Source organism: Anomaloglossus baeobatrachus, chromosome 2 (assembly GCF_048569485.1).
Source record: "Anomaloglossus baeobatrachus isolate aAnoBae1 chromosome 2, aAnoBae1.hap1, whole genome shotgun sequence".
NCBI lineage: Eukaryota > Metazoa > Chordata > Amphibia > Anura > Aromobatidae > Anomaloglossus > Anomaloglossus baeobatrachus.
Window position 1 is genome coordinate 776774095 of NC_134354.1, and position 12648 is coordinate 776786742.

At 51.3% G+C, this 12648-nt stretch overlaps 1 protein-coding gene across 1 annotated transcript in view; it reads left to right on the top strand.

Annotated features, from left to right (window-relative positions):
* LOC142290038 (cyclic nucleotide-binding domain-containing protein 2-like) overlaps positions 1-12648 on the top strand; it is a 381880-nt gene that overhangs the window by 130974 nt on the left and 238258 nt on the right. Inside the window, exon 7 of the mRNA XM_075333985.1 lies at positions 8339-8501. Coding sequence (XP_075190100.1) covers positions 8339-8501 — 163 coding nt within the window. The remainder of the gene's footprint in view (positions 1-8338; positions 8502-12648) is intronic.

Sequence of the window (12648 nt, forward strand, 5' to 3'; positions counted from 1 at the left end):
ACCTGGTGGAAAACAACGAAGTTAGCATTTTTATCTCGAAAACGGAACGAGATAGAGAAAAAAAGTAAATTAAAAAATTGTAGGGCATCAACAATTCAATACGAATCGACACCTTGCATACAGATATGCTATGATATAAAACCCATGATCCCCCCAAAACATTGAATGCTGGTCACACATATGGCGCTCATTTAACTTTGATGCTCAAAGTGGCCCCCGTCAGCTGCAATGCACATCTGGACTCTGCACAGCATACTGTATCTTGCTGCACGTTGTGCCATATGGTAGGTGACACGTTTGCACAAGAATCTGTGATAGGTCCTGCAATGTTGGTGGAGGGGTCGCATACACCTGCTGTTTGATGTGACCTCACAGAAAGAAGTCCAATGGGGTCAGGTCAGGTGAGCGTGGAGGCCACTCCACACAGCCACCATACCCAATGACTTGTAGGAAGGTCTCCATGAGGTATCGCTTCACGTCCGCAGCTTTGTGAGTTTTACACGTTCTAATCATAGCATTTCTGTATGCAAGGTGTCGATTCGTATTGAATTGATCATGTCCTACAATTTTTTAATTCCCTTTTTTTCTCTATCTCGTTCCATTTTCGAGATAAAAATGCTAACTCCGTTGTTTTCCACCAGGTGGCGCAATACATGGTTTCATTGCATAGTGCATGGCTACTTTACTATACCTAGACACCACTTCTATGCCTATAGCTGCCGCCGTTCTCAAGTTAATGGCGGTGGACAGGATATGGGTGGACACACTGTCTAGTAATATACTGACTAGTTTGTAAAACGCATGATGAGATGCTTATTTTGTATGAACATAGTGATACAAGTGTTTTGTGCCAACTACTGATCATGTTTGGGGGGTAAGTGACATAATACTGCAAAGCGATCCACCAGAGAATTCTCCTGCTCTCCTGTGGGCCAGTCCGAGCCTGTGCACATTGTACAGACCAGAAGTCTGCAGCGCTCTACACTGAGTAGTGGCCATTCCCAGGTACTGCAGCTCACATTCTTAGTATGTAAAAGGGGGTTGAGTTGCACTACCAAGCATGGCCACTAAAAGTGTAAGGTGCTGTTCTGGCTCCTCTTACATACAGTCACTGCCGGAGCTGAAAACCTCTAATCTCTGGATGTGTTGTTGCACGTCGGATTCCCACCAATCTCTTATTGCTGACCTAAATTAAATGCTAATAGATCACATGGATTGGAACATGTTCCTAATAATTGATATTAGAGAATAAATGATCAATACGTCAATTCTGGATCTCCCCTTTAATTGAGTGCATGATATTGTATTGCACCCATTAGAATCGAGGATGCGGTTTCATGGGTAATACATCTGTTATCTTGCAAAATCATGATCCCACCTACCATCGACTTAAAGGGAACCTGTCAATATTTTTACGGCTCCTATACTGCATTCCACAAAGCTGTCTATTGTTCCTGACTCCCCTTGCATAGCCCCAAAAATACCTTTTCCAATGCTCTCGCACTGTCTGTAAATCGGATGGTCTGGTCCTATGGGCATCACTGTTTCAGGATCTGTATCTCCTCTCCTGATCGCCGCCCATCAGCTTTAATTGATGTGAAAAATGCATCCTGCATCATCCACAGAGCCCAAAGAAATCTCGCTTGCACAGTAGCATTGCCGTCTTGCGCAGGTGCACTGAACCCTCCCTTACTGTGGGAAGGGCATAATTCATACCTGCAGATGTGCCGAGACATGCACTGACGCTCCGCCGTACAGAAATAGTAGAGCAGAGCATAGTGCGCCTGCGGAAGCCGGCGATGCTACTGCGCAGGCGAGAGAGTTCATTGGGTTATTATTTTGCTAGTTATGGGGGAATACCAGACGAATGGTGAAAGGGGGAGAGGGAATTCCTGTTTCTAGGGAAGGGGGAAGATGGTAACCCTTGGTAAAACCTACCACTGGCCCCTGGTTCCCCTGACGTCCCTAGATAGGTTCTGCACCTATGCACCAAGCAGGATACCTGGCCCTTGCTGACCCTGAATTAAGCCCTAAGTCGGGACCGGAATTGATGAGCACTATTCAACCCCACTAAGACCTAAAAAAACACACAGGGAAAACAAACAGGGGAACGGAAACGGAGAACCTATCTGCAAGATGACTTTGGGAGAGTGACCACTACATACAACGTGTAACGACAGGAGATTTCAGGCCGACTGCTTGTGTCGCGGGCGGAGGAGGGGACGCTGCGCTCTCCCACTGCTCGGATCCGGCCGCTGCTGCTGCTGCTCGGTGGTGGCTCGAGCGGTGGGCCGGATCCCGGGGACTCGAGCGGCGCTCCTCGCCCGTGAGTGAAAAGGGGGGGGATTGGATTGATTGTGGGGATTTATTGTCCGTGACGCCACCGTGACGGCTGTGGTGATAATGGTGACACCACCGCTGCTCTGGACGGGGATCCCGGGAGCGGTGACAGGGAGCAGCTTTGTTGTTAGTTCTCCCCTCCGTGGGTAGGAGGTTGGTTGTCCCGGGGCCCGGTGATGGGGTAGGGATGGATGGCAGGCGGGTTACGGGGCCTGGCAAGGTGCAGGGTCGCAGGGGCAGCGCTGTGCCGCACGGCACGGTGGTACTCACTCAGCCCAAGGATGAAGACACAGTTCTCAGTAAAACACTCAGCTGGATGGACGGGTCCCACAGACGGCTGCGGTGTTGTTTCTCCCGGCAGGTTGATGGTGACTGCCTTTCCCTGCACCTAAGTACGGTAGATGGTTCCGATGGGTTCCCACCGGTAACCCGCTCCCCAGCTTGGATATGGGCTGGAGGAGCTCCTCTTTGCCCGCAGGCGCTGGCCCTGAGAAACGGTTGCCTTGGCGGTGGCGGTGTCTCCCTCTGTTGGTTGGACTGTTGCCTTCTGTCGGGACTTGACTGTTTGGAAACCCAGGAGGTCCCTTTCACTAACAGATTCGGCAAATTCACGGCGACTCCTAGCCTTGCCGGGGTCCGAAAAGCCCCTGCAAGATGGTGCTGACTTCTCTTTGTGTACCGGTCCGGTACCGCCGGGCCACCGCCCGTCCACGGTCCTTACGGTAACTTGGATAGGCCACTCCTGCAGACGGTCACCACCGTCTGCCAACCTTGCTGTTCCGTCCGGGCCACACACCCGGACGCTCTCAGTCAGTTGCTCCACTACCACACTTTCCTCCTTCCACTTTCGCTGTCAAAACTAGACTAACTGTTTTCCCGCCTCCAGGACTGTGAACTCCTCGGTGGGCGGGACCAACCGCCTGGCCCACCCCCTGGTGTGATCATCAGCCCCTGGAGGAAGGCAACAAGGGTTTTGTGTCTGACTTCGGTGTGCCTGCTGGGAGTGTGGGGTGAGTGGGTGTTGTGCTCTGTGGCCCCTGGCTTTTCCAGGGCACCACATTCCCCCTTAGTTAAATGCAGACCGTCTGCGGGCTGCCCGTCCATCACCGGTTTTATTTTCACCAACTGAAAAAGATAGAAAACGGTAACACACATACAATTATAATAACTTCTTCCCACATCGGGAGGTACTCTTACTTAAACGTTACGGTTACAAATGGTCACGGCTTCCGCTCTCTCCCACCCAAGCAACCTGGCCCTGATGCTGCCCCTAAGCAAACAGGCAGCACCCCTTGACCCAAGTCCAGCACAAGTTACCCGAGCGGGTTCTGTCCTTTTCAGGGGACCCACGTCCATGGGGAACCCCTGAAACCCTCAGAGGATCGCCACCGATTCCGGTGGTGGCTGGGCCCCAGCCTGCTCCACTGCGGGCCCTTCCTCCAATCTGCCTCTCTGGAGGCGGCAACGGTGAAAGCCACAACAAACATTTTTATTTACATGCCACTAAGTTTGTGGTTGCCCTGCAAGTTCTCGGGCTTGTTCATAAAGAGTTCTTTATGCAACTTTTTGAACGGTCCCCACGGGGACAACGGTGCCGGCAACAACCGGTTTCAATCAGCAGTAAATCAGGTGAATCTTCACGGTGTCATTTACTTATCATTCTTGCAAAACTTTCAAAACTTTAAACAGTGGTGGTCCCAATGGGGACGGTGACAACGGCATTCCGCTGCCATCACTCTGATTCCTCTGAGGCGGCCCCATCCTCCGCCACCAGCATATCAAACATGCAGTGACATGCCTGCTGGGACAGGGGTGCCCGGTATCCGTTCCCACCATTACGCGCATTGTAATAGATACCGGCTCTCCCACGTAACGGAGATGCTCACTTGCCTCTTCACTTCCAGGGGTGGGCTCAGCACCGGAGCTGGAGTCACTGGAATCACTATCGCTTGTCTCTGCATCAGGCGGGTTGCCGCCAACTGCCGCAGCCTCCTGGCTTCCAGTATCCAGCACATCAGATCCCTCCACGGTACCGTGGGACAGTAGGTCAGGTTGGCTAACACTGAGGCGCCCCAAGGATAATGGTAGGGACGATATGAGGGCCGTGATAGGACTGGGCCCCCCAGCCGCAGTGGCCGGTCCTGGTAGGACATGGGGACGTGGGTTACCCGTTAGCTCCGTCACATCTGCGCCCATCCCATACATTGGGGCAGCTGCAACCAGCATTTCCACCTCATGGGTCCACTGCTCCATCATGACATATATCTGACTTTGCTGGCGTTGGTGGAACTCAATCACTCGTGCCTTCATCCATGCCACGGTCCCGGGCTCGGGGTCTGGCGCAATCACTGCCGGGACTTCTGGCACATCCTCATCAAGGGGTCGCGGTCCCAGCGGCTCCCATGGGAGCGGTTCAGGGGGGTCCTGAGCGTCTGCAGCCGGTTGGTCCGCCGGGGCGGGTTGGCAGGGTATCGCTACTGGTTGGACAGGTAGCAGGCCTAGTGGCGGGGCGGCAGCAGCTAACACGGGTAGCGGGGAGGGAGGCAGGGTGAGCGGGCGCAGGCCGGGCTCCTCAGCCGCAGTGGCCGATCCCTCAGGAATACAGGGGCGTGGGTCCCTTACCCGCTCCTCCGAATCCTCTTCCACCTCGCGTCTCCGCATAGCGGCCACCACGTCCGCCATGTCGGTCTCCCACTCCTCCAGGAGGAGCTGCATGTGGGCCTGCAGACGGTTACTCAGCGGGACGGTCCGGTCCCTCAGCCACGTCGCCGTGCCGGGCGCGGGGGCTTCCTCGTTGGGAGTTGGGTTAACCCAATATCGCCACAGAGTCCTGGCGTCCCTGCTTTTATAGCTGCGCTCACATGCGACCGGCCGCCATTTCGTCCCCCTTAGTTTCTTTCCGGCTCCTCCTCTATTGGGGCGGGGTTTTGGCCTTCGCGCCTCTACTACTCGAGGAGACGCTCGAGCGGGAACTCTTCGCGCTCAAGATGGCGGCTTCGGCAAATTTTCAGCCGGACACCTTAGACAGTCACACAAGGCGCACTTCCACCAGTCGGTAGAACGGTAGGATCCTGTTTGTGACGCCAAGTTGTCGCGGGCGGAGGAGGGGACGCTGCGCTCTCCCACTGCTCGGGTCCGGCCGCTGCTGCTGCTGGTCGGTGGTGGCTCGAGCGGTGGGCCGGATCCCGGAGACTCGAGCGGCGCTCCTTGCCCGTGAGTGAAAAGGGGGGGGGAATTGGATTGATTGTGGGGATTTATTGTCCGTGATGCCACCCACGGCTGTGGTGATAATGGTGACACCACCGCTGCTCTGGACGGGGATCCCGGGAGCGGTGACAGGGAGCAGCTTTGTTGTTAGTTCTCCTCTCCGTGGGTAGGGGGTTGGTTGTCCCGGGGCCCGGTGATGGGGTAGGGATGGATGGCAGGCGGGTTACGGGGCCTGGCGAGGTGCAGGGTCGCGGGGGCAGCGCTGTGCCGCACGGCACGGTGGTACTCACTCAGCCCAAGGATGAAGACACAGTTCTCGGTAAAACACTCGGCTGGATGGACGGGTCCCACAGACGGCTGCGGTGTTGTTTCTCCCGGCAGGTTGATGGTGACTGCCTTTCCCTGCACCTAAGTACGGTTGATGGTTCCGATGGGTTCCCACTGGTAACCCGCTCCCCAGCTTGGATATGGGCTGGAGGAGCCCCTCTTTGCCCGCAGGCGCTGGCCCTGAGAAACGGTTGCCTTGGCGGTGGCGGTGTCTCCCTCTGTTGGTTGGACTGTTGCCTTCTGTCGGGACTTGACTGTTTGGAAACCCAGGAGGTCCCCTTCACTAACGGATTCGGCAAATTCACGGCGACTCCTAGCCTTGCCGGGGTCCGAAAAGCCCCTGCCAGATGGTGCTGGCTTCTCTTTGTGTACCGGTCCGGTACCGCCGGGCCACCGCCCGTCCACGGTCCTTACGGTAACTCGGATAGGCCACTCCTGCAGACGGTCACCACCGTCTGCCAACCTTGCTGTTCCGCCCGGGCCACACACCCGGACGCTCTCAGTCAGTTGCTCCACTACCACACTTTCCTCCTTCCACTTTCACTGTCAAAACTAGACTAACTGTTTTCATGCCTCCAGGACTGTGAACTCCTCGGTGGGCGGGACCAACTGCCTGGCCCACCCCCTGGTGTGATCATCAGCCCCTGGAGGAAGGCAACAAGGGTTTTGTGTCTGACTTCGGTGTGCCTGCTGGGAGTGTGGGGTGAGTGGGTGTTGTGTTCTGTGGCCCCTGGCTTGTCCAGGGCGCCACATTTGCAATCTGGACAGCTTAGAGTGAACTCTATCACCGGCAACAAATTAAGTGGAAATGCTGGTATATATGGACACAGGGAGTGGGGATAATGATTTGCAGCTGAACTGCCAAGATATCCGCATGGTCCAAAAGGGAAAGAGTTAAACCTAACAGGTAAGATACATAGAACTCTTTACATACCAATTAAGAAAGAATGGAATATCAAGGAGCAGATTGTGCAGCCAAATGCAGCGACCTTCTGCAGCCGGACACCACAGGGTTGTCTCTCAACTGTGACCCACCCGTGACAGTTATATGAATGACGCAGGACTCATTATCCACATTAATCAAAACTGGAGGACGGCTTTTAAGAGCAGAGAGGAGGAATGACCCCAGTGGTCCGGACCCTTTGATTTACATACAGCGTTGGAGTAATTCAAAAGGTATTTTTGGAGGCTAAACAGTGGCAGTCAAGAGATAATAGACAACTTTGTGGAATGCAGTACAGGAGGTGGTATAGGTGGTGACATTTGTTGAGACATTAAAAAACTGGTGACAGGTTCCCTTTAAAGATCTGAGCAGCTGCATGCCTGTGTGGTGCCGGCATCCCTGCATGGACACCGACTTACCACCCCAACCGAGTCCCATTTTCCCATACTGCTGTGTGGTCTCCCATGTGCTCTGCTGCTTCCTTCTCATCTTGGGCTCTGTACATGCTGCTCAGAGTTCCCGGGAGTGCATCTAAGACAAGCATGAGCGCTCCTTAAGAAGAGAGCCAACGTGCCATTTCGAGGAAATGCCTCTCAGCCTATGACTGAGCTGCACTATGTATTTAAGGCACCCTCCCATTTGGGGAGGTGCCTGTGCAATGTCTTTAGTTAGTTTGGCTATCAGTCTGCTAGCTAGTTGTCAGGTCCCGAGCTCCTGTCCTGTTATCCCTGTGTCCGTCACCTGTACCTGTCTTCCCATACCTATCTGTTCCTGCTGTGCCCACCATACCTGCTTGTCTGCCTCAGCCATTCCGCCTGTACCTGCCTGCACTTGTGTCTATACCTGAGTCCGTCTCCTGTCCGGTCACTGCCCTGGGAGTGGCACCTGGTGGTGGCTAAGGTTAAGTTGCTCCCGCTACGGGGTACGTCTCGGTCTCCCCTGTGGTCCAGTGGGTCCACTAATCCCTCTCGCTGCCTCTACAACGGTTGTGAGTGTTACGGCCGGATTACAGCCGTATCAGTGCCGCCCCGGCATGGCCATACCCCTATGGTCAGTGCAGTATGGATGACAACTATAACTCGGGATGAATCGCGTGCCTATGAGATGAGAATGTAAACTTTTGTGTTTGGGTTTCAATTAATGTAAGTGGAAGGTGCAACCATCGAAAACTCATCTGTGAACACAATTTTCTAGCGCGCCCTTGGGACACGTCTCTTCGAGAAACGTTGAACGAGCATGTGAAAATAAATATTCCCCGAGCGTCTGAGATTTCAAGCAACCGAGACGCTATTGGCAAAACTGCATATCTCTGAAAGTTACGACCGAAAGGGAAAAGTTTTTACTTCCCGCTAATTCTTATTTATTGAACAAGCGCCAGACAGTTGTTAGAATGGAGCGTGAGATCCTTAACGGGCTTTGCCGAATTAATATTTATGAAATGCGCGGCTATTACACGGCCCCGACTTCTCCGTCACGATGTGCTTTGCATTGTTAACTAATTGCACTAATTTGCTTTTCTAGTTTTGGACCTGGAAGAGTCATCATAAGGCAAGGTCACGTCGCCCAGAACTTCTACCTGATCCTCTCGGGCATGGCCGTGGTCACCAAAGTGTCGCGAAGCCAGAAGACGGGGGAGCATTTCTCCAAGACGGTGGCCTTCCTGAAGAAAGGGAAGTACTTTGGGGTACGTGGCCGATGTTTATTATGCGGTTTGCATGGTGGAGCCGGAATAAGCCGCTCGGCAGATAAGTGGATGTTTGTAAATTATAATGAGTAATACATTCCAATTTATGTCCCGGGCGCTGGGGAAACATCCGCCGGCTCCGCGCTGATTCCAAATCAATCAATCAAGCCTTAATGAAAACTCTCACACAAAAATCACAGAGCAGGGCTCCGAGCCATCTACCTGCCGCCGGCCCGAAACTCTGGCAAACAAACTTCACTTAAAGGGAATGTATCACCAGAAAATAACACAAAGCGGACAGCGGATCTGTGTGTTAAATGTATTAAAATAACATTGCAGGGATATTTTTCTATCACAATCTGTATTAATGATAATTAGAAATCTTGCGATTTTCACACTGGTCACTTGGGCTATTATAGACTTATATTTCTTGTTCTCCAGCAGCATTATAATAACAGGTAACATCCCCTTCCCATAACATTTAACACTGAGCCTACCATTCAAAATTTGTGATGTCACAGCTCACCTCCTCCTCGTTCTATACAATGACTGATATCATTTCTATATACAGTAGATAACACAGGAGCTAACATTCACATTAGGTGATGTCACAGCTCACCTCTTTATACAGCAGATAACCCAGGATCCACCATTCACAATAGGTGATGTCACAGCTCACATCCTCCTCCTTCTATACAATGACTGATATCATTTCTATATACAGTAGATAACACAGGAGCTAACATTCACATTAGGTGATGTCACAGCTCACCTCTTTATACAGCAGATAACCCAGGATCCACCATTCACAATAGGTGATGTCACAGCTCACCTCCTCCTCCTTCTATACAATGACTGATATCATTTCTATATACAGTAGATAACACAGGAGCTAACATTCACAATAGGTGATGTCACAACTCACCTCTACCTCCTCCTGTAAAATGTGTGATAACCTCTATAGACAGTGGATGACATAGCATCCACCATTCACAATAAGTGATGTCACAGCTCACCTCCTCCCCCTCCTGTACAATGACTGCTAAAACCTCTATGTACAGCAGATAACACAGGATCCACCATTCACAATAGGTGATGTCACAGCTTACCTCCACCTTGACCTCCTCCCGTACAAAGATTGATAACATATCTATATACAGTAGATAATACAGGATCCACCAATCACAATAGGTGATTTCACAACTCACCTCCTCCTCCTGTACAATGACTGATAACACTTCTATATGCATTAGATAACACAGGATCTACCATATACAATAGGTGATGTAACAGCTCACCTCCTCCCCTCCTGTAAAATGACTGATAATATCTCTATATACAGTAGATAACACATAATCCACCATTTACAGTAGGTGATATCACAGCTCACCTCCTCCTCCTCCTGTACGATGACTGAGAATACCTCTATATACAGTGGATAACACAGGATCCACCATTCACAATATGATATGCCACAGCTCACCTCCACCTCCTCCTATAAAATGACTGATAATACCTCTATATACAGAAGCTAACAAAGGATCCACATTCACAATAGGCAATGTCACAGCTCACCTCCTTTTGTACAATGACTGATAACACCTCTATATACAGTGTTTAATATAGAATCCAAAAATCACAATGAGACAAAACAATCACTGATCTAGGGGAGACCAGCCAGAGAAAAACACTGCCGGCAGCCAGCGAGGGCGCTCAACACAGTGAAATCCTAGGTGCATTGCCCCCTGGGAAGTATGCAATAGGTGATATCACAACTCACCTCCTCCTCCTGTACAATGATTGATAACATATCTATTTACAGTAGACAATACAGGATCCATCAATCACAATAATTGATATCACAGCTCACCTTCTCCTTCATAATGACATTTGCACATGCTCATTAGAAGCTTCAATACATTATTTCTGGTCGGAGTCTATTCCCGCTAATATTCATGTGTGTTTCTTGTTAGAACAGGAGTATAAATCTACACTAGTTCCAGTGTGAAAATTGCAAGATTTCTAATTTTTGTATGATATAGATGGTGACATGGAAAAAAATATGAACCTGCATAAAAAAAGAAAATAAAAGCGAAAAATTGTGAGAGTAGAGTAGGGAGCGGAGACGGATGGAGAGGATAGTGTGTCACCAGAGAGATGTGAGGAAAGTATCGGGAGATTAAGGTTTGGTGAGAGCAGAGAGAGTGGACGAGAGATTACACAAGTGTATGTAGAAGGAGGCGAGAAGTGTCAGAGGAGTGCGGCTGTAGACCAAGGGTATATGGGGGGGTGTTAAGCCCGCTACACACGCTTCAATATATCCCACAATCCGTCGTTGGGGTCAAGTTGTAAGTGACGCACATCCGGCATCGTTTGTGAGGTATCTGCGTGTGACACCTACGTGCGATCAGGATTGAACGCAAAACCGTTGATCGCAAACACATCGTATCATTCTCTAGAATTGAGCGTTTTGTTGTATGAACCTAGTCAATTGTAACGTGTGACATCCCTCATACGATTTTGATGTCTGAGGCTATGTGCGCAGGTGTGCGCTCTGCACCGCAGCTTAAAAAAGGTCTGCTTCAGAGCGCAGCTGAAAAGCTGCGTTCTGAAGCGCCTCACAATGTCTGTCATTCACTAATCTCTGTCAGTCGGTCACTATCTCTGTCCCTCACTCTCTGTCCATGTCAGTCTATCCCCCTCTCTCATATACTCACCGATCCCCGATCCCCGGCGCTGCACGGCGTTCACACTGCTCCGGCGGCTTTTACTGTTTTGAAAAAGCCGGCCGCCCATTAAACAATCTCGTATTCCCTGCTTTCCCCGCCCACCAGCGCCTATGATTGGTTACAGTGAGACACGCCCCCACGCTGAGTGACAGGTGTCACACTGCACCCAATCACAGCAGCCGGTGAGCGTGTCTATACTGTGTAGTGAAATAAATAATTAAATAATTAAAAAAAACGGCGTGCGGTTCCCCCCAATTTTAAAACCAGCCAGATAAAGCCATACGGCTGAAGGCTGGTATTCTCAGGATGGGGAGCTCCACGTTATGGGGAGCCCCCCAGCCTAACAATATCAGCCAACAGCCGCAAAGAATTGCCGCATACATTATATGCGACAGTTCTGGGACTGTACCCGGCTCTTCCCGATTTGCCCTGGTGCGTTGGCAAATCGGGGTAATAAGGAGTTATTGGCAGCCCATAGCTGCCACTAAATCCTAGATTAATCATGTCAGGTGTCTATGAGACACCCTCCATGATTAATCTGTAAATTACAGTAAATAAACACACATGCCCGAAAAAATCCTTTATTAGAAATAAAAAACACAAACATATACCCTGGTTCACCACTTTAATCAGCCCCAAAAAGCCCTCCATGTCCGGCGTAATGCAGGATGCTCCAGCGTCGCTTCCAGCGCTGCTGCATGGAGGTGACAGGAGCTGCAGCAGACACCGCCGCTCCGGTCACCTCCAGGTAATGAACACAGCCGCGCGATCAGCTGCTGTCACTGAGGTTACCCACTGTCACTGGATCCAGTGACAGCGGGTAACCTCAGTGACAGCTCAGCTGATCGCGCTACTCACCGCCGCTCCGGTCACCTCCACGCAGCAACTGAGGTGAGTAGCGCGATCAGCTGAGCTGTCACTGAGGTTACCCGCTGTCACTGGATCCAGCGGTGGATGCAGCGGTGGCCGCGGGTAACCTCAGTGACAGCTCAGCTGATCGCGCTACTCACCTCAGTCGCTGCGTGGAGGTGACCGGAGCGGCGGTGAGTAGCGCGATCAGCTGAGCTGTCACTGAGGTTACCCGCGGCCACCGCTGGATCCAGTGACAGCGGGTAACCTCAGTGACAGCAGCTGATCGCCGGCTGTCTTCATTAGCTGCGTGGAGGTGACCGGAGCGGCGGTGTATTCTGCAGCTCCGGTCACCTCCATGCAGCAGCGCTGGAAGCGACGCTGGAGCATCCTGGATTATGCCGGACATGGAGGGCTTTTTGGGGCTGATTAAAGTGGTGAACCAGGGTATATGTTTGTGTTTTTTATTTCTAATAAAGGATTTTTTCGGGTGTGTATGTTTATTTACTGTAATTTACAGATTAATCATGGAGGGTGTCTCATAGACGCCTGACATGATTAATCTAGGA